At 38.1% G+C, this 23,026-nt stretch overlaps 1 protein-coding gene across 1 annotated transcript in view; it reads right to left on the reverse strand.

Moving 5' to 3' along the window:
* MYO3B (myosin IIIB) overlaps window positions 1-23,026 on the reverse strand; it is a 373,201-nt gene that overhangs the window by 132,309 nt on the left and 217,866 nt on the right. Inside the window, exons 22-24 of the mRNA XM_069471407.1 lie at window positions 14,757-14,836; window positions 6,759-6,836; window positions 4,113-4,318 (exon numbers count right to left, since the gene is read on the reverse strand). Coding sequence (XP_069327508.1) covers window positions 4,113-4,318; window positions 6,759-6,836; window positions 14,757-14,836 — 364 coding nt within the window. The remainder of the gene's footprint in view (window positions 1-4,112; window positions 4,319-6,758; window positions 6,837-14,756; window positions 14,837-23,026) is intronic.

Raw genomic sequence — 23,026 nt, forward strand, 5'->3', positions numbered from 1 at the left:
TCTCATGGCTCTTTGGAAAACAGAAAGCACATTCAGGACACTGGCAAAAAGGTGAGCAAAATTGGAACTCTCATAACATTGCTGGTGGGAAGATAAACTGGTACAGTCACTTGGAACATAGCACTTAGCACATAGCATAGCACTTGGAACACTTACCATACGACCCAGAAATTCTACTCATAGGTATATACCCAAAAGAAAACATAGGTCCACATTAAAAGTTGTACATGAATGTTCAAAACAGCATTATTCATAACAGCCAAAAAGTGGTAATAGTGCAAAAGTCCATCAACTAATAAATGAGTAAATAAAATGTGATATATCCGTACAATGGAATATTATTCATCCACAAGAAGGAATAAAATATTGACACATAGTACAACATGGATGAATATTGAAAACCTTACTCTAAGTGAAAGAAGCCAGACATAAAAGGCTACATGTAGTATGATTCCACTTATATGAAATGCCTAAAACAGGGAAATCCATAGGACAGAAATTAGATCACTGGTTGCCTAGGTCTGGTGGGGTTGGTGGAAAGGGGAGGATGGCCAACAGGTACTGGGTTTCTTTTTAGATAATGAAATGTTCTAAGATTAGAACATTAGTAATGGTTGCACAACTCTATGAATATACTAAAAACCATTAAATTTTGTCCTTTAAAGCTTAGCTTTTACCATATGTGAATTATATCTCAATTAAGCTGTTAATAATAATTATAACAAAAGGCCTGGACTAAAGCCTCAGGGGAAGGGACAAGAGATTCCCAAAGGAACCTTGTTGAGAAACTTTAGCAAGTTAAATCAGCAGGGCTTTGGATTATTTAAAGGAAACGAGGAGGACAGAAATCAAAGGTTACTCCTAGTTTCTAGAGGAGAGGGAGAGGAGGAATAGAAGGGAGGATGAGATGAAGGAGATACCAGGGTGCCACAACTCTCCATGCCATCATGAGAAGAAATAGAAGATGACAATGAAAGAGAAGACGGAAGAGTTTCATCTTGCTCAACAATGTTTAACAACTGTCATGAATTAGGTCCTGGTAGATGCAAGTCTCCCATCCAGTGAGCTCATCTGGGGGAAAGTGAGCAACCCTGGAAGAATGAGAGACTAAGTAATGCCCAGGCATCTGCACACAATCCCCGAAAATCTTCAGGATGTGGGTGGGCTCTGGGTAGTCCTGCCTTCTTGTCATGAAGATGAGGAAACATCTTTTACATAAATGTTGGGTTACTTGCCAAATATTATGTCTAAAAGGAGACTAGAACTCAAGTCTCTTTATTAAATTGTACTATTTACCATAATAGTTTAACAAACAAAACATTAGACTCAGCCCTATCCTTTAAACACTTTCCAGAAGACATCCCAGCCCACGCAGTCATGTGTTTGTCCAGTATAGACCTTCTGAGACACTATACTTCAAGAGTGCATTGACCATGAAGACAATGAATATTCAGTAGTTTTTTGTGACGTCCTTCAACACATGACTTTAAGGAGTTTTCAACTATGTACATGCCCAGCATTTCCAGGTAGCCTCTTTCATGATTTGCTAAGAACTATTGGGGCACAGAAAACAATACCCCAAAATGAAGGCCTCAGAAGCAAAAGTTTTTCTCTGACTTTCTTTTGCCCTTCTATCTCTCAGTCTTATTCTTTCCCAAGGCTAGCCATAGAAACTAAAATCCTATTCCCCAAGAAGGGTCATAGAAAGCAGAACTCCTTTTCCCCAAAGCCAGCCATTAAACCTAAAAATATTACTCTAACTTTCCTTTTGCCTTTCTGTGTAAAAATTGGCCATAAAGAAATTATCTGACCTACCCTGTCTGACTGTAGGCTAGAAGACCCCCATTCCAGAGAGGGCCCTACCCTGGCCATACCCAGAAAGAAGGAATGCATGCTCAGAGAGGCCAAGAAGAATCTAGACAGACAGGCCTTCCTGGGTTTCCCCACTCAGGCTATTAGCATTAGATCATACCCTTTTCCTCCAATCATGTTAATAGATGGCTGTCCTTACTTTATTGAACCCAAACATAAAAATGGACAATTTCCCCTGTATCTTTGCATTTTCATTCTGAAGGTTCTCACGCATACACATTAAATACCTCTTCTCTAATTAATCTGCCTTTTGCAAGTTGATTTTTCCGTGAACCTTCAGTGGGCCATGCCCTCGGCCCTCACAGAGCATAAAGGTTTCTAACACACTTGGCTCCATTGGTGAGATGGTGTTGGGGACACCTGCTTCCTGAAAGGCTCTATGATTAGAGGATAAGTAAGGGCACTTCTAAGTTATTTTGCTAGAAAATTCAATGATGATAGGGGCAAGGAAGCATTTTTGGTTTTGCCAGGTCTGTAGACTTGAGTGATACGGGGGTTTGAGAAGTCCTTCCCCTTTCTGGAACAACATAATCCCAAGAACACCGCCTTTTAGGTGTCAGGGTTTCAGTCCTGAATGCCAGAATATATAAAAAATGTAAAAAGTAACATTAAATGAGTCTCTATCTTTTATTTACCTCCACATGATAAACCCTGAATGGCTCTGCTCCCTGCATTTGATTGTTTTGTCTGCATATTTCTAGCTAAGAGTTTACAAAACAGCACTCTTGAACAGGAAGATAAGAAGCGCACCTATTTGTTGAATAACATCAAGGGGGAAAACTGCAAGCTCATCCATTTTGTTAAGTTGCTCAAAAGGATCAAAATACCAATTAACTTGCTGGCTCAGAAATCTTTGATATCCTCAGATTTACTGACATTTTGAAACTCTTGTTCATACTTGCCTAATGGCTTTATGAATACGAACAAAGAAGTGCCAATCTGTTTAGCAGGTGACCTGTTTTCTTAAATATTTTTATGTATTCAAACACTTCGTTGCTAAAAATACTTGACTAGTCACATTCGTGAGCTAAAATAATCTTTTTTTCTTGTTCTACCTTCAAATTTAAGAGGAAGAAAAGAAGCGCAAAGATTTTTTTTTTTTTAAAAAGAAGCCATTTCGTTATTTTTAATTTAAAAATTTTCACCACAAGGAACTTTTTTTGCTTTTCTTTTCCATGGAATTTAGCAGTTTGGAAGACTTTACGAAGCAAGCTACTGTATTTAGGATCCATTCTTTCCTGAGAAAAAGTTGGAAAAATGACCTTGGACACATGTTTCAGAATAGAGGTAAAAAGATACTAACGATGGCTGTTGGGGTGAGACAGATTCTATGATGGATTTTATAATAATATTCTTCACTGAGTATCTTCAGATAGTAGTGCTTCTCAGAGGTGGGTATTTTTTGTTGTTGTTATTGTTTTTCTTATTTCTTCACAGGAAATTCTGTGACAATTCTACCTGTGATCCCATGCATATATAAGGCATTCCTACGGCAGTTGTGTAGAAAAGAGCAGCATTTCATTCTTACAAGTCAGTTTCTGGATTTCGAAAGCTCCATGCAATTTATTTCAAAAAAATTGATTGAATGCAGTGGGCTGAGGAGATTAAAAGTGTGGACGCAGAAACCAGACTGCCTGGGTTCAAATCCTGGCTCTACCGTCTACCAGCATGAGACTTTAGGAAACTCACTTAATTTCATTGTGCCTCAATTTTCTCACCAGTAAAATGGGGATATTAATAGAGCCTAGCTTATGGGGTTGGTCTATGGATCAAATGAGATTATACATTTTAGGACAGTGCCCTAAAATGTCCTGTACTGTGTGAGTGTGTTTAGGTGCTATGTATGTGTTAATTACCATATTATATCATGCCAGAGTCTAGAAAAGGAGTGGGTACTTGGGTACATTCAAATTCACCAGAATCCTGGACCCACTTATGGAGCGATATTTTCATCATAACAATTAAATATCCGGAGAATTTGAGACCTAAGGATTTATAACATACAAATGCCTATGGACATTTTAAAAAATACGATCAGAAGGAAGCTTAACCTGTCCCCTGGATCATTGCAGTTTAATTGGATCACAATAAAAATGCAACATTTAAGCAAGTAAATGGTAGCTGGTAATTAGCCAACTGCGTTTGGAGGGAGGTGGGCAGGAGGAGCAACTCCAAGGGACAGAGATGGCCAGGATAGAGCTACATTTACAATAACATATTTCCAAAGATGCTGGTCTGACCTTTTCACAAACTCTTCAAAGAGGATACGGTGGGAATAGCCCTGCCGGCGGATGCTGACTGTCTCTAAGATGCCCGTGGAGCGGAGCTGGGCCAACACCCTCTCTCTGGAAAACTGCAGGGCCTCTCGGTCATCATTGGGCTTAATGCAGCGCACAAAGTGGGGCTGTCCAACCACCATTTTGGAGAGCAGATCCATCAGAGAATACTACAGGGGAGAAAAATGCACATGAAATGAAGTTACCAGTAATGTAACGGATAATTACAACACAGGTCTGCATGGACCTCCAGAGCCGTTTGAGGCTTGTGAACAACTCATGGACCTTTTTGAGACAGAACATGAAATCAGCAAAAGGAGATGGTAGTACAAGTTCTACTTATAGCTGCCTGCAGTTTCAAAAGCATTCTTTAAACATCACCTAGCACCAAGCAATATTCCTACGTGGCAGAATTTTAGCTAAGAACATATTCTAGGTTACCCTGTTAACTCCATTGCCTGAAGTAGAATGCTTGTCTCTGATATGCCAAGCCAATACTCCACAATCTATAACTGTAATTTAAAATGTCCAGCTTTTGGGGAAGGAATTAATTGCTTCTTCAGCCTCAGAACCATCAGAAAATTTAAGCAAATCCTACTGATACTATTGCTAATGAGGTAATGGAACAAAAAAGAAAAATAGAAAAAGAAGGCAAATAAAACAACAAATTGGAGAAAAGGAAGATTATAATGAAAATCAACAAACATATACCAACCAGCTGGTCCAGGGATCTCACAGAAGGAAGAGGAAAGGACATGGAAAAGCAGAGGGGTGCTTGTGCACAGAAGCCTCAGTTGCTCCTCTGGGGCATTCATTGTTGGAGGTCCTCTTTTGGGCATGCCTTCATGGGCAATTACAAGCTACACAGAAAATCAGCTCCATTATTTCATAATCACTCCTCCTACTGATCAAAATTGGTGTAAACTAGCTTATCAAGGAACCTTATTTTTCAGGTTTAGCATTTGGAAACTGGTATTTTGAGGACACCAAATGAGCTGTCATGGGTATATTTCTGAAAAACTATAAGCCAGAGGCTTCTAGAGGGCGCCCTAGAATCTTGAGGATAATCTCACAGAGTCAATATAGCCTCCAAATCCCATGGGAAAACACATACACACACACACACACACACACACACACACACACACACACACGGGTTACCAGGAGGATGAACATGAAGATAGAGCCACCAAACGGGGCAGGACCAGGTGGGTCTCAAGAAACAAGTAACAAGTAGACATGTCCAAACATTAGAATGGTGAGACAGGGGCAGAATGCCCACCTGCCAGAGATGCTATAGCAGGAAACACTGCACGGATGGAGTACTGGACCTAAAGGTCTGGGGCCCCTGCAATTCATACCCTGAGCCCAATTTTAGTCTGCCTCTGAAGCACAGTTGGCTAAGTTGGACTGCTTCCCTTTAGATCCTTCTTAGCATTGCTAGCTTTCCATGGTGCCTCCTATCTACAGCGCTGGGTTCCAGGTCCTACCCTTAAACCTGCTTCGCTCCTCCAGCTTCCTGCTGACCTCTTATCCCTGCCAAGTCCCTTCCTGTGCCAGGCCCATCTTACCACCTTATTCTGCTGTCCCTAAGATCAGTTCCAACTCTGTCCTAATAGCATTTCTACCATGATGCTACCTGGACCTTAGTTCCCCGTGGCACATGATCTCTAAGGGGTTTCTAACTCCAATGCTTTATAATTTGAGGATAAGCAAATCTGTGCAAATTGCTACAAGAATGCATGTGTCTTTTTTTTTTTTTTTTTTTTTTTTGAGACAGAGTCTCACTCTGTTGCCCAGGCTAGAGTGAGTGCCGTGGCGTCAGCCTAGCTCACAGCAACCTCAAACTCCTTAGCTCAAGCGATCCTCCTGTCTCAGCCTCCCGAGTAGCTGGGACTACAGGCATGCACCACCATGCCCGGCTAATTTTTTTTTTTCTATATATATTTTTAGCTGTTCATATAATTTCTTTCTATTTTTAGTAGAGATGGGGTCTCGCTCTTGCTCAGGCTGGTCTTGAACTTCTGAGCTCAAACGATCCGCCCACCTCGGCCTCCCAGAGTGCTAGGATTACAGGCGTGAGCCACCGCGCCCGGCCTGCACGTGTCTTATCTTTGCTATGTAACGTACATTTAACAGAGCCCTTCCAGAGACAATGTTTTTGCCCAAAGGAGACATTGTACTAGATGAAATAGAAATAGAGGTGGCAGAAACGGGAAATAATAGAGCCCAGGCAATGGGTTTTATAATAGATCAAGTCAATCTAGGAAAATAAAGTCAATGCTAAGATTCTCTCAGTATCTGAACTTGATAACCCACCTTCTGGAATTTTATTAACTATTATTATACAGTATGCTGGAAAAGTGGCTGACTCCAGCAGCTTTAAGGCCAATGAGCAACTCAAATACTAAGAGAATCAGCACATTCAATGAAAAAGACTGTGTGCCTAGTGGTCTCTCCCTGCCATGCTTCCTCCTCCCCCTACCTTCCTTAACTGGCTCTTGTATTTTGCCCTTGTTTTAATGACTCTGTCCTATCTGGGCCTCTCATAGAAGGCTTGGAGAGTCCTTTTTGGAAGGAGGCAGAATAGAGATCAAGAAGACTCCATACCCGGAAGTAAGAAGCCATGGTTTGCCTCTTCATGTTGGTGGTTTCTTCTGGATGCCGTATCACCTCCAGAGTGTCTACCTGGAAGCATAGGTGGAAGGAATTGGTTTGAGGATATAAACACTTAATTCTTCTCCAGGTTTTCCAAAATCTGAGACTGTTTGGTCAAACATCTGAGGGAACATGGACACAATAATGTACACTGTAGGGAGAATTTTTAAAACCACACAAAAGATAAAAAAAAGTATGTGCACTATTCTATTCATTTGACAATACCACTCCATTCTGAGAAGTACCATACGGTCTCAGTGTAAACTCCTATTAATGCTATTTCTATATTTCTCCATCGTTTAACGGACACCTGTTAAATTCTCCAGTAAAGTCACATGAGACCAACTATGTCTTAAAGGAAAGCTGGGCAAAGGCCCATGAGGCTGAGCATTTATAAAAACATGATAGACCTAAAGCCCAGGTTGTACTGCAGGGAGTGAGGCCAGCACCGGTTGCTTTCCATGCCATGAGATCCTGATGCTGTAACACTCCCCTTGCCTCCTACAATTCCCACATGCTCACTGCAGATGAGAGCTCAGGTACCAAATAGCTCAGGAACCTAGTGGTATATACATGTTCCCAATCATCTATCCCAACTACCTGGGCTGACTAGAAGGAATTTATGGATGAAAACAGTTACAGGGATCAAATGCAAGCAGCCTGTGATTCAGTATGGTAACTCAACAACAAAAACTCTGCTTTGGTTTACAGAAGACATGAGTGGCATTTAGCACCAGCCTTGCTGTGGCAGCTTTACATCTACTTTGAACAGGTGGCAAGGGTATGAAGTAGGAATGTCTGAACCGGAAGATGCTGCAGTCAGCACATGGCTTTTACTTGGTGTACCGTTGTCCAGGCAGCCACTTCCCCACAGGGTAAGGATGCCTGCTTCCTTCTTCAGTGAAAATGAAAAATGGGTGCCAAAAGGGGCAGGACCTGGGCTGTGGTGGGGGGCAGGGGCGCAGGGAGAAGGGAAATAATGAGGCTTACCTGGAGGGATATTTATGAGATTGTGTGCAAAATGAAAGGAAATACTTCAGTTGGATTTAAAAACACAGGTTTATTTAAGAAGGGGGCAAACCATGGAGTTAAGTTATGAAAAACTAGAAGGCAACCTAAACAGTGAGCAGGAATATGACACATGAGGGATAGTGCAGCTTTCTTTTCATGGGCTGCACTTTGGATGCCATCAGTCCATTCATATGCAGCTGAAACAATGATACAACCACCGATAGGTTTGACTTTTTACTTTCTTTAATGATTGGGAGGCCAAGGCAGGAGGATTGCTTGAGGCCAGGAGTTCAAGACCAGCCTGGGCAATATAATGAGATCCTGTTTCTACCAAAAAAAATTTACACAGGCATGGTGGTGAGAGCCTGTAGTCCTAGCTACTTGGGAGGCTGAAACAGGAAGATCCCTTGAGCCCAGGAGTTCAAGGCTGCAGTGAGCTATGATTGTGCCATTGTATTCTGCCTAGGCAACACAGTGATACCCTGTCTCTAAAAAAAAAAAAAAAGAAAAAAAAAGAAACTGCAATTTTTTTTTAGCAAGAAAGGGGGGAAAGGAAAGCTTCTGTGTTTAGAAGGAAGGCTGCTCTAATGAAGAAAAGGGAAGACAAACACAACATACCCGCCCCACCTGCTCAGGTGGTGTTGCATTCTCTCTAAGGTCATGAGATGGGTACACTTGGGAGGTTTCTTTCCCCTTCTCATCCCCATTTGAGGACAGAGCTCAGAGCTGGTGAGGTTTGGAGGTGAGCTAATCAGGACTGAAGGAAAGATCTTGGCTAGGATTGGACTTCAGCTGAATTGTAAATTCTAAGAGTTTTCTTCAACTTTTTTCTTCTTATTTTCTTCCTCCACACCCCACTCCACCACCTGACCTCCATATACACACACACACACACACACACACACACAAAACTTTTGAGAATTTCTTTGCTACTTTCTTTTATTCAGACATCCTCCCTGAAAAAGCACTTCTTACTTTGAACTTTGCTTCCTCCTTCATTCCCTCCCTTTTTATTCAAATTAGCCAGTGAGCACCAGCCCCGAAGGCACCTTGAAAGAGCAGCTGAATAGCTCATCCATATTTCTCTATTAGTAGGTATTGATGAATTGACCTATTACCGTCCCTCAGAACACACAGCAGACCTTTGGCATTTCAGAATGTAACAGTTTAGTGACCAGAAAATCCTTGATGTGTATTATTGCAGCTGAGACACAATTTAAACGAATTAGCATTATTTTCAAAATCAGTACCCGTCCCCTCCAACAAATTGGAAAAATACAGAATGAAGCGCCAATTTGCACTCCAAAAGTTATAAGGCTGCATGGGCAGGAGGGAGCCCCTGTCTAACCACTCAGAATCTGTGTTTCAATATAACTTAGTCCTGTCCTTGCACTCACATACAGCTTGGTATGTAAGTAAAAACCTGTTCTTTGTTATACAAAACCTCGACATGCTAATGCTTGTCTGTTAGTACTGACTGTATTTGACAGAATAAATGATATGCTATTGGGGTATTGTCTAATTTAAGAATTTAGAAAGGTCTTGGGTTTGGTCAAGGGTCTCTTATGTATTTGCATAGTCACAAGGTTCTCCTGTACTCGGTATGGATCTAAAAGAGGGAATTTCAGAGACACAACAAACCAGAAGTTGCCACTCTCAGCCCTTTAAACTAGATCTCTGTCTGTATCAGCCTCCCAGAGAACTCCAAAGCCAGCCCCCAAAGGACTGAGAAGACTGTCATCTAACCTAAGAATTTGTCTTCCTGAGTTAATTAAGATAACAGTAGTATCATTTAATTTTTAAAAAGTCTCTTAGAAACAACCAGTCAGTGGATTCTATTAGGAGCATCATCTAGCAAATACTTCTTCCCCAAAATGAGGATTTCAAAAGACCTCTCCAAAGTATCTTATATGTTTTTACCTCAGTAAGGAAAAAAACAAAACAAAACTAGAAAAGCTTTCCTAGGCTCAGGGAGTGATATGCTATTGAGCACAAAGTTTTGGAATCAGACATATGTGGTTCAAATTCTGGATCCTCTACTTGGTAGCTGTGTGGCCTTGGACTTGTTACAGTCATGCACTGCATAACAAGATTTCAGTCAATGACTGCATGTATGAGGGTGGTCCCATAAGATTAGACTGTAGCCGAAAAATTCCTATTGCCTAATAATGTTGTGGCTGTCATAACATCATGGTGCAACAAATTACTCACATGTTGTGGTGATATTGATGTAAACAAACCTATTGCGCTGCCAGTCATATAAAGTATAGCACATATAACACAATTATGTATAGTACATAATACTGGGTAGTGATAGTAAGCGACTATGCCACCGGTTTATGTATTTATTACGCTATATATTTTTTTAATCATTATTTTAGAGTGTACTCTTTCTACTTACACTAAAAAAAAAAAAAACAAAAAAAACAGTTAACTGTGAAACAGCCTCAGGCAGGTCCTTCCAGAGTTATTCCAGTAGAAGGCATGTGTGTTATTGCCCCTGAAGACCTTCCAGTGGGACAAGGTGTAAAGGTGGAAGACAGTGATATTGCTGATCCTGACCCTGTGTAGGCCTAGGCTAATGTGTGTGTTGGTGTCTTAGTTTTTAACAAAAAAGTTTAAAATGTAAAAAAAAAATTTACAGAAAAACGATACAAAGAAAGAAAATATTTTTGTCTGGCTGTATAGTATGTTTGTGTTTTAAGCAAAGCATTATTATAAAAGAGTCAAAAAGTTTTTTAAAAATTTAAAGGTTTATAAAGTTTAAAAGTTACAGTAAATTAAGGTTAACTTATTATTGAGGAAAGAAATTTTTTTATAAATTTAGTATAGCTTAGGTGGACAGTATTTATAAAGTCTACAGTAGTATACAGTAATGTCCTAAGCCTTCACATTTACTAACTGACTCATCCAGAACAACTTTCCAGTCCACGACATTCTTCACATAATATAAAAAATGATCCTAAAATTTATATGAAACCACAAAAGACCCAAAGCCATGCTGAGCAAAAAGAACAAAATTGGAGGAATCATATTACCTGACTTCAAATTATACCACAGAGGTGTAGTAACCAAAACAGCATGGTACCAACATAAAAACAAACACACAGGCTAATGGAACAGAATAAATACACACATCTATAGTGACCTCATCTTTGACAAAGGTGCCGAGAACATACAGTTGGGAAAAGACAGTCTCGTCAATAAATGGTGCTGGGAAAACTAGATATCCATATGTAGAAGAATGAAACTAGACCTATATCTCTCACCTATAGAAAAATCAAATAAAAACGGATTAAAGACTAATCTAAGACTGAAACTGTGCAACTACTAAAAGAAAACATTGGAGAAATGCTTCAGGACATTGGTCTGGGCAAGGACTTCTTGAGCAATACCCTCAAAACACAGGCAGCCAAAGCACAATTCAACAAATGGGATCACATCAAACTAAAAAACTTCTGCACAGCAAAGGAAACAATCAACAAAGGAAAGAGACAACCCACAGAATGGGAGAAAATATTTTCAAACTACCTATCTGACAAGGGATAAATAACTAGAATATATAAGGAGCTCCAACACCTTAATAGGAAAAAATCAAATAATCTGATTAAAAAATGGGCAAAAGCTCTGAATAGATTTTTCTCGAAAGAAGATATACAAATGGCCAATAGGTATATGAAAAAATGCTCAACATCATTAGCCATCAGAGAAATACAAATCAAAACTACAATAGATATTACCTTACTCCAGTTATAATGGCTTTTATCAAAAGACAAGCAATAATGAATGCTGGCGAGGATATGAAGAAAGAAGAACCCTCATACACTGTTGGTGGGAATATAAATTAGTGCAACCACGATGGAGAATGATACGGAGGTTCCTCAAAAACCTAAACATAGAATTACCATATGATCCAGCAATCCCACTGCTAGATATATATCCAAAACAAGGGAATTTAGTATATTGAAAAGGTATCTACACTCCCAAGTTTATTGTAGCACTATTCACAATAGCCAAGATTTGGAATCAAGCTAAGTGTTCATCAACAGATAAATGGATAAAGAAATTGTGATACATGTACACAATGGAATATTATATAGCCACAAAAAAGAATGTAATCCTGCCATTTGCAACAATGTGGATGGAACTGGAGAACATTATGGTAAGAGAAATAAGCCAAGCACAGAAAGACATATTTCACATGTTCTCATTCATATTTGGGAGCTAAATATTAAAAACAATTGATCTCATGGAGACAGTGGAATGACGGTTACTAGAGGCTGAGAAGTATAGCAGGGAGGGGGGATAAAGTGGGGATGATTAATGCATGCAAAAATGTAGTTATATAGTTAAACAGTATTTGACAGTATAACAAAGTGACTATATAATCAACATAAGTTAGGGTATACTTTAAAATAAGTAAAAAAGTGGAATTGGAATGTTTCTAACACAAAGAAATGATAAACGCCTGAGGCGATGGATATGGCAATTACCCTGATTTGTTTAATTCACATTATTTGTATCAAAACATGACATGTATCCTATAAATGTATACAACTATTATGTACATTTAATAATTAAAAATTTAAAATGTTAAAAAAATCTCAAGGCAAAATAAACAGAATGTAATGTATTAATAACTAGCCCTAGTTTATTACCATTAGATCATACCTTTTTGTTCTCCAATGATATTTCTGCATGACTGACCATAAAAATACAGATTTCCCTATTTCTTTGGGTTTTCAGTTCTGAAGGTTCCCATGTCATCTAAATTTGTATACATTTCTCTTATTAATCTGTCTTTCACTATAGGGGTCTCAGCCATAAACCTTATCATAGGTGAGGAAAAGATATACTACTTTTTCTCCCTTACAGAGCTCAGCTTGATCCAGGGGCACTCCTGTTATTTTACCTTGGGTAAGGCAGAGAGTAGTTGGAGTTAGTTTTTTTACTTGTTTATTTTGTTTTGTTTTTTTACTGCTGTTGTTGCCCTTCGTATTTTTGGATGCCTTAATTAAAACTTTCAACTCTTGTCTCCTTTCTAAGTGAAAACAAATCTCTAGTCATTTTTATCTTACCCACACAAATGTGGGTGGTGTCTGAATAATGGTAGACAGTACAGGGAGAGAGGCAATACCGTGCTGCTATTGTAAGTATGGAAGATAGAGGAACAGGCTCTGGCAGGGGCCAGTAGTCAAAAAACAAACCGAGGAAAGGAGAGGAATGTGGGAATCTGAGCTGACAGGAAGTACTACTATTAAAGAAGGAGGTCTTTAATCTTTTTGTGTCATTATCCCTTTTAGAATCTGGTGGAAGCCAATGACTCCAAAAGACACATATACAGTCCATACTTATTATTTGTGAAATTTCCTACTTGTTAAAATTTTTTGTTACCCCAAAGTCATGGTCATTCACAGACAAGCAGAGAGGGGTGAAAAATTTGAGTCCCCTGAAGCACGTGGTTCCAGTTGAGGTCAAACAGGTGATGCTCTACCTTCTTGTTTCAGCTCTCATGCTATAAACATGGTATTCTTTTTGAGGTCTCTTTAAGTGCCACATTTTTTGTATTTTTGTGTTTTTTGTTGGTAATTTTGCTATTTAAATGGTCCCCCAAGTATAGTGGTGAAGTGCTGTTTACTGTTCTTAAGCACAAGAAGGTTGTGATGGGCCCATGGAACTGGAGTTCATGGAAACATCCTGTTCCTAAAATGTGCGCATTAGATAAGGTTTGTTGGTTGTTAGTCAACAACACAAATGCAGCAATTAAAATACTGTTTCATATAAAGAAATACTGAATATAATTAATTATGTGGAAGGAATATATTAAATAAGTTCTCTTTAAACAGAAACACACATAAAATGAGGTTATGTATTGACCAATTGACAAAAATATTGAGACCAGAGTGTCATGGGATCCTAACCCCACATTTACCCTAGTAGCAAAACATTTCAGTATTTGCTGATTCAGAGCTTGCCGTGACTTCGTAGAAAATAATTTACAAATAATGAGAATCAACTGTATTTAATACAAATAAAATTTTACATGTAATATCAAGAGGCTCTCAGAACCACTGAAACTCCCATGTAAATCTCCTATAGAGGCCTATATAGTCCATGTTTAATAGTCCTAATATCTTGCTATAAATTATCAAGGCTATAATGAATTACAATATCAATCTAGGTGTAAAAATTATTGTTAACAAAAATGATTTGAGTTCCTACTCTGTGCAAGTCTTTTCTTCTCAGGGGAAGTAAGTATAAATATGAATGTCTGCATCAATTTTGGGATAATATTCAACAGTATTAATGTATGGCCAAAGTACTTATTCTTTATTAAATAAATTAATATTCACTGTAAACAAAAAAGTAAGAAAATTCACAGATGTGACCCGTTTATCACTCCATTACCTTCAAGATAATTCCTTTTCGGTGTTGGCATATACAATGAATATTACCCAAGCAGTCCTTGAGACCCTTGCTAAGCTTTAGCGAGAAGGGTAGAACAGTTAAAAACGTTATTTTACATCTGGATATTTATTAACCCTTCTAACATCCTCCTTGCACAGACAAGTGTACAACTCATTCTTCAGGGGGCAAAGCAGAGCAGTAGGAAACAGTCTAGTTTCTTTCCTGCTGATTCCATTTGCCCCTGTTATTGGTGTAGGCTGGTGACAGCTTCAAGGAAAATGCATTATCTCTTCTTAGATGGACTTTATTATCAGGTGCCATTGTGCATTATCTTAAGTGGTCTTTCTGAGAATCCTTAATGTTATTTCAAATTTCCTAATCCCTGAATTCCTAAACACCTTCCACCTCATTACCAGAATGTCCAGGCAGTGGGCTGGATGAAGGGAACTAATGCTGCCCACCCTTGGATTATCTCTGGGGCAGGAGTACCCCCCTGGCCCATAACATTTTTGGTGCAATTCTGTTACTCACCTTGGTTCTCCCAGCACTGAAATGTGGAGGCAAAGATCTTGAGGCCACTGTTATCCTAGCTCTTGTTTGGGCCAAATTACCTGAGGAAAAAAAGACACAGAACTGAAACTGAATGAAGGGTTAAGGAATAGGATCACCAGGAACTTTCCCCTTGTGTCCTTGTATTTTTTTGAATTTTCCAAATAATCTTCTCTGAATTTGAAAAAATTGGAAAATTTTGAATTTTGAACCTTCAATGATATAAATTATAATAATTATAAGTTTTAAATAATTTATTTAAAAATTATAAATAAAATAAAATTTATATTAGTTTTATAAACAAAAAGAAACAACATACAACTATTAAATTCACTGAACAAAGCAGAAATAGAAGGAAATTTCCTCAATGTAATAGAAGCCATATATGAAAAGCCCACAGCTAACATCAAACTCAACAGTGAAAACCTAAAAGTTTTTCTCTAAGATCAGGAACAGGATGGGGGGAGAAAAGGCTCTTGCCCTGCTAAAGTTCACTGAAAAAATCACTGACATGAGGCAGATTGATTAACAGGAGGAAAAAGTTACAAATTTATTCTAATGTGCATACACAGGAACCCTCAGAATGAAGATTCTACTCCTCAGTGAGGTTCAGAGGCTTTTAAACAACAGGGGCTTGAAAGCAGAAAAACAGGGAGGGAAAGAGGAAGAGGCTTAACTAGCAAAGCTGGTCTTGTTATGTAAATGAAACCTTACAGGTAGCAGCCCTTAGAGAGAATAGATGGTATAGATGGTAAATGTTTTTTTTCCCCCCAGACCTATAAAGGTGTCTAGATTGGCAAAGGACAGACTTGGCTGCATTTTATACAGATGTAAATTCCCCCCTCCCCACAAAAGTCAGTTTTGCAGTGTTACTTCTATCTGTGAGACTCACGGCAGCCATCTCAAAAACATGTCAAAGAAATATACTTTTGGGTTAAATATTTCTAATTTCCTTCAAGTGATGCACACATTCATCACTTCTATTCAACACAATATTGGAAATCCTAGCTAGAGCAATTAGGTAAGAAAAAGAAATAAAAGGCATCCAAATCAGAAAGGAAGAAGTAAAATTATCTCTGTTCACAGATGACATCTTATATGTAGAAAATTCTGAAGAGCCCATATAAAAAAATATTGTTAGAACTAATAAATGTTAGAACTAACTTCAGTAAAGTTGCAGGACACAAAAATCAACAAACAAAAATCAGTTACATTTCTATATGCTAACAATGAACTATTCAAAAAAGCAATTAAGAAAACAATTCCATTTACAATAGAATCAAAAACAAAATAGGAATAAATTTAACCAAGGAGGCAAAAGACATATATAATAAAAACTACAAGACATTGCTGAAAGAAATTAAGGAAGGCACAAATAAATGGATGAACATCACTATTCATGGACTGGAAGACTTAATATTGTTAAAGTGTCCATACCACCCAAAGTGATCTACAGATTCAATGCAATTTCTATCACAATCCCAATGACATCTTTTTCAGAAGTAGAAAAAAATCCTAAAATCCATATGGAACCACTAAAGATTCAGAATAGCTGTAACAATCTAGAGAAAGAAGATCAAAGCTCAAGGAGGCCTCACGTTTCCTGACTTCAAAACATATTACAAAACTACAGTAATCAAAACAGTATGGTACTGAAATAAAGACAGACATATAGGCCAATGAAACAGAACAGAGTGCCCAGAAATAAACTCATATATATATGATCAAGTGATCTTTGACAACAGTGCCAAGACTATATAATGGGCAAAAATAATCTCTTCAACAAATGGTGTTAGGAAAAGTCAATATTCACATGCAAAAGAAAGAAATTGAACTCTTATCTTATATCATACACAAGTCAACTTAAAATGGATTTAAAACTTAATGTAAGACCTGAGACTATAAAACTCTAGGAGAAAACATAGGAGAAAAGCTTCATAACAGTCTTGGCAATGATTGTTTGGATATGACACCAAAAGCACAGGCAACAAAAGCAAAAATAGACAAATGAGACTACATAAAACTAAAACTTCTGTGCAGCCAAGGAAACAATCAACAGAGTGAAGAGACAACCTATAGAATTGGAGAAAATATCTGCAAACTATATATCTAATAAGGAATGAATATCCAGAATGTATAAACAACTCCTACAACTCAATAGCAAAAAAAGCAAGTAATCTGATTTTAAAATGGCAAAGGATTTGAATAGACATATCTCCAAAGAAGGGATACAAATGGTTAATGGGTATATGAACAGATACTCAGTATCACTAATCATCAGGGAAATGAAATGAAAATCAAAACCACAATGAAATGAGATATCACCTCATACCTGTTAGGACTGCCATAAAAAAAAACAAAAAAAAAAACCAACAGAAAATAAGTGTTGAAGAGAACATGGAGAAATTGGAATCCTTTGCACTGTTGGTAGCATATAAAATGGTGCAGCTGCTGTGGAAAACATAGTATGAAAGTTCTCTTAAAAATTAAAACTAGATCTACCATGTGATCCAGCAATCCCAGTTCTGAGTATTTATCCAAAAGAATTGAAAATAGGATCTCAAAGAAATATTCACTCTCCATTATTACAATAGCCAACAGGTAGAAACAAACTAAATATCCATGGACAGAGGAATGGACAAAGAAAATGTGGTATATATACACAATGGAATATTCAGCCTTTAAAAAAGAAGAAAATCCTGTCATATGCTACAACAAGGATGAAGCTATAGGACATTATACTAAGTGAAATGAGCCAGTCACAAAGGCACACAATACTTCGTGATTCCACTTACACGAGTTATCTAAGGTAGTCAAACTCATAAAAGCAGAGAGTAGAACAGTAGCTGCCAGTGGGAGGGGGCAGGAGAAAATGGGGAGCTGCTGCTTGGTAGGTATAGAGTTTTAGTTATGCAAGATGAAAAAGTTCTAGAGATCTGCTGTACAACAACATACACATAGTTAATGATACTGTATTGTACACAAATTTTGTTCAGAAAGATATATTTCATGTTATATCTCTTTCACTACATTAACAACAAATAGTCCAATTAGGGTACTGCTAGTCATTCACAGAGATGAATATGGAAGAAAAAAGATGCCGAAGGGAGTTTTCCTGAGAAAGAAGTTGGATTGACAGAGAACAAGAGACATAGACACTGACAGGCAGATCAGACAGTAAGGATCCTGTAAGGGAGAGAAAGTGTTTTTTCCTCTACCCATCCTAGGTTCATGGCTGAGGCCCCTATAAGAAAAGACAGATTAATAAAAGAAAAACATACAAATTTATTTAATGTAAGTTTTAGGTGACAAGGGAGCCTTCATAAGGAAATAAAGGAGAGTGTAATGGAGAAATATGATAGGAAAAAGAATATGATTTGATGGTAATAAACTGGGGAAACATGGCAAGTCCTGTTTGTTCAGATTCTTCTCCATGTCCCTGTGTTTTCAGAGATAAGGACACTACTTTCATCTGAGTATCTGGATGGCACCTCTCACATGAGCGTCTTATCCCATACTTTGGGATAGTGAGCCCTGAATCCCACCAATCCCTCAGCACATAGGGAGGAACATGGCCACTCCCAGTGAACCAGTGGAGTAAGCAGTGGGAGGAAGCAGCCTCTGATTGCTGGGGGCTAAAGGAGCTTTGTGGGCCTTGCAGTTTCCAGAGGTGTGATCTTGAACAAGTTAACTTCTCAGAGCTTCAGTTTCCTTGTCTATAATGCCAAGACAGTACTATCTACTTCTCAGCATTGTTATGGGGATTCAATGAGATAATTCACAAAAAGCACTGTCCACACAGGACTGGTACAAAGCAAGTACTTACTTCACATTAACTAATATTTTATTATTATTGTTATTTGCTGTGAACAGTTCACATAGGTCTCAAAGCAGAGAGTAGAAGGCAAGAGAAGACCAGGGAATCTCACGAATTCTCTATGTGAGCACTGGTTAGTAAAAAAAAAAAAAAAATAATAACGCAACTCTTAGTCACTCAGATTCCTATCCCTTTTTACCTTTGAAGAGTCTGAGTGGCCTGTTCAGACTCTCTTCTCCCCTCCTCTCTACCCACCCACCCTTCACCACCTCTCTTATCCCCTGCCCCCCAAACTAAATGTGTGAAAAGATTTGTTTGCATTTTTATCTACAGTGTCATTTGATTCTGTAGCAAAATAAAAAGTTGTCAATGAAAGGAAGTGCTGTAATTTGTGCATATGCAAGACACTCAAGATTTCAAAGTTTTAGCAAGTCTAGCACAAAGATGTCCAAATGTTTTCTCTGGCGATATCTTCAGAGGCTAAACTGTGATTAATAGCCCAGAAAGAACCCTTTGAAGCAGGATTGGTGACATCAAAGTCCTAATCCAGGGGTGGCAGGAGCTTTATAATGAGTGGGAAGCATTTTAACACATTTCAAAGGATTTACAGCATGAATAAACAATAGACCTCAGCAGATGTGCCACACACACCTTTCAGAAATATAACCTATACAAAGTTTCCATTTTAATTTAAATGTAAATACAGTGTTCACACTTCTTTCAAATGTTAAGCATCCTTAGTGCTTCACCCTTAGACAGCCTCTTCCCAGCTAAGTATCCCTCATTGCTTCAGAACAACCTCCTGCTTCTCAAAACTGTGACTACCAACTGTGTCCTAAGTGTCCTATCTCTGGGAGAGAAAACGGAAGTTAGAGGCATCTAATGGAATGTATATCCTATTCTGTAACTGGGTTAAGAGAGAATCTGAACTGGAGTTTGCAATGATCTCAGACAATTTCCCTGCTTCCAACTCAAAGGTAAGAGACAAGTGGTCTGGAGACAGAGCTGGAACTTTTAAAAGATGGTAATTTTCCACCTGCTTCAGAGGATTTTCATCTACTTGGAAAGTACCCAGCACCAATGATTTCATCTTCGACCTTTAAAAAGTTGCCCCAAATGATGGGTTATTGTTTTAAATAATCAAGCATAGCATTCAGGCTCCCTCTGCTTCTGCCTCTGGATTTAAAGGACATTTATTTGGGATGTTTTTCTCTTTTGATTTTCCCTCCAAACACAAGAAATAGACTAGTAAACTGAGAAATGATTGCAAAGCAATGCTGAAATGTAAAAAGCTGTTTGTGTCAAATTGCTACAAACATAAGGAGCTGTAAATAAAAAATCAAATGCTTCAGTTCATCTGTTACAAGACTGAGTTATCTTAGTAGACCTGAGAACTGAAACCATGTACCCCACAGTCAGCTTGGATACTGAGAACTGACACCACATCTTACTGTCTACGTTACAAAGACTTTGTGCGATTCCTGTGTCTATTAGCCTGACTCTTTTTCCAGGAGTCTCCTGTCCAAGCAAATGATTTGCTCTTTACAGGAACTTCCTGAAAGACCCATCAATTCTTCCATGGAAAGTAACAACTGACAGTTCATACTCCATGATTCTATTAATAAGGAAAACCCCCATCAGCCACCTGAGACCCCTACCCCTCATGGAAGACCCACATCAGCATAATACTAACCTATTACCTGACACATCAACTAAACTATTACCTTAGCCACTTGAGACCCCACCCCTCGGACCATCCCAACTTAATAAAGGTGGGAAAAATCAGGTAGACGGGGCTCAGAATTTGATAGTGAGACCCCTCTGAGCCCACCGGCGAATAAACTTTGATTCTCCGATTCTCTGTGTGCCACTCGGTTTATCTGCCTGACCACCTGCTGTAACACTTTCTGTAACTCTATGAATCCCTCCTTTTAAAATCCTTCCCTTGCTGTTTCCACCAATCCTGTTGTACTGTGATCCTTACCCAATGCTAATCAAGGGCCCTCACACTGAAAGACCTGCCTTAAATCAAACTCGATTTCTCAACAAACTCTGACCTTGGTTTCCCTTCACCAAAGCTTTAAGAGGTGGTGTTCTGCCTTATTGTGGTAAGCAATAAACTGCACTTTGTCTTAAAAATGGTTGTGTTAGAAACATTTGGGGAGCTAGCTTGGGACAGACCTATGCTAGTGTGATACTTGCAGTGATTAAAATGTCCTAATTTCAGTTATAAAACTGTAGCTAATAAAATGCAAGGAATTAAGTTCAGGACATAGTTGTATAAAAGCATACTATAGTATTTTGTATGAAAAAAAAAAACACCTTAGTTTGTCTTTACATAGCCATCTATCCCAAATCTATAACAAGGACTTATTTTAGATTTGATACATTGAGATAACTTAAGATAGCCACAAAATATGACACAGCTGTAGGAAGCCAAAAAAAGGGAGATCATGTGTGATGTTAAATTTTGTTCTGCAGTTTTTACTTTCTCCCCTGGTGTTTATCTATGGCTTTAAGGGTTAATATCAATAAATGGGCAGAGTAGGTTGGAAGAATTCTCAGGCCACTTGGACATGGCCTAATCTCTTATAAAAAGAACATGGATAATTTATTAATATATACAGTCATGTGCTGCTTAATGACAGGGATGTATTCAGAGAAATGCATATTTGATGATTTCATCATTGTGGGAACATCACAGGGTATACTTACACAAACTTAGATAGTATAGCCTATACACTGTGAAAGTTGTAGATACCAGGATGAAATCACTTTTCAAACCCAAACAAAATAGTGCCCAGGAAAGCCTGAAGGAGAGGAAGCTCATGCTTACATATCTGAGATAAGAACTGTTTCCAAGGGCTTTCTAAAAACCCCACAAAAAACCCTTTTGCATACTTCACTCATCTCCTCCTTTGATAAGGCTTATCACTAGACATTCTTTAGGACAACAATAATTCAATTAAGATGTTCTCAGAAGAACCCTTGCCCAGTAACAGCATCTCCACCAATTAACTGACAACAACTCTGGCTTTGAACTTCTGGAAGCAATGAACTCTGTTTCTAACCAGCTTATATAAATCTCTTTTTGCTAATAAAAACTCCCCTCACCCAGCGCACTGGTGGCTTGCCATTTTATGTATTCCAGATTATAATCCTTATTTCTATTCCCAAAGTAACCCAAGATATTTAAAGAAAATTTTGTCTAGTATCTTTTTCTTTAGGTTGACAACACCTAGGCTATATGGTACAGCCTACTGCTTCTTAGGCTACAAACCTGTATGGCATGTTACTGTGCTGAATACTGTAGGCAATTGTGACACAATGGTATTTGTGCATCTACACATATCTAAACATAGAAAAGATACAGTAAAATATGGTATGAAAGATAAAAAATGGTATACCTATATAAGGCATTTATGATGAATGGAGCGTATAGGACTGGAAGTTGCTCTGGGTGAGTCAGTGAGTGAGTGGTGAGTGAATGTGAAGGCCTAGGACATTACTGTGCATTACTGTAGACTTTATAAACACTGTAAAGTTAGGCTACACTAAAGTTGTTTTAAAATATTTTTCTTTCTTCAGTAATTAACCTTAGCTTATTGTAATTTTTTTACTTGAAAAAGTTTTAAATTTTTAAAAACTTTTTGACTCTTTTGTAATAATACAAACACATTGTATAGCTGTACAAAAAATTTTTCTTTATATCCTTATTTTATATGCTTTTTTTAAATTTTAGAAATCTGTTATTTTTTTACTTTTTAAACTATTTCTGTTAAAAACTAAGACACACACACACACTTTAGCCTAGGCCTACACAGGGCCAGGATCATCAACATCATTGTCTTCTACCTCGGTACCTTGTCCCACTGGAAGGTCTGTAGGGATAATAACACATGGAGCTGTCATTTCCTATGATAATAATACCTTCCTCTGGAATATATCCTGAAGGCCCTGCTTGAGGCTGTTTTACAGTTAACTTTGTGTTTTTTAATAATTAGGAGCATGTATTAAAATAACAATAAAAATACAGCATACTAAATACATAAACCAGTAACATAGTCATTTATTATCATTATTCAGAATTATGTACTATGCATAATTGTATGTACTATATTTTTATACAACTGGGAACACAGTAGATTTGCTTAGACCAGCCTCACCACAAACACATGAGTAATGCATTACAAAGGCTATGACATCCCTAGGCACTAGGAATTTTTTCAGCTCCATTATAGTCTATGGGACCACAGTCAATTATGTGGTCTGTCATTGACTGAAATGTCATTATCTTGTGCATGATTATATATAGAAAGGGTTGTAGTTTTGTGGAGTAAAGAAATCGAGAATAAGAGACCAACCTGTCCTCCCAACTTTTTTATTGAAAAAAGATAAGCACAGATAATAAATTCACTCTCTTTCTGAATATACA

The sequence above is a fragment of the Eulemur rufifrons genome, chromosome 1, assembly GCF_041146395.1.
Source record: "Eulemur rufifrons isolate Redbay chromosome 1, OSU_ERuf_1, whole genome shotgun sequence".
Classification (NCBI taxonomy): Eukaryota; Metazoa; Chordata; class Mammalia; order Primates; family Lemuridae; genus Eulemur; species Eulemur rufifrons.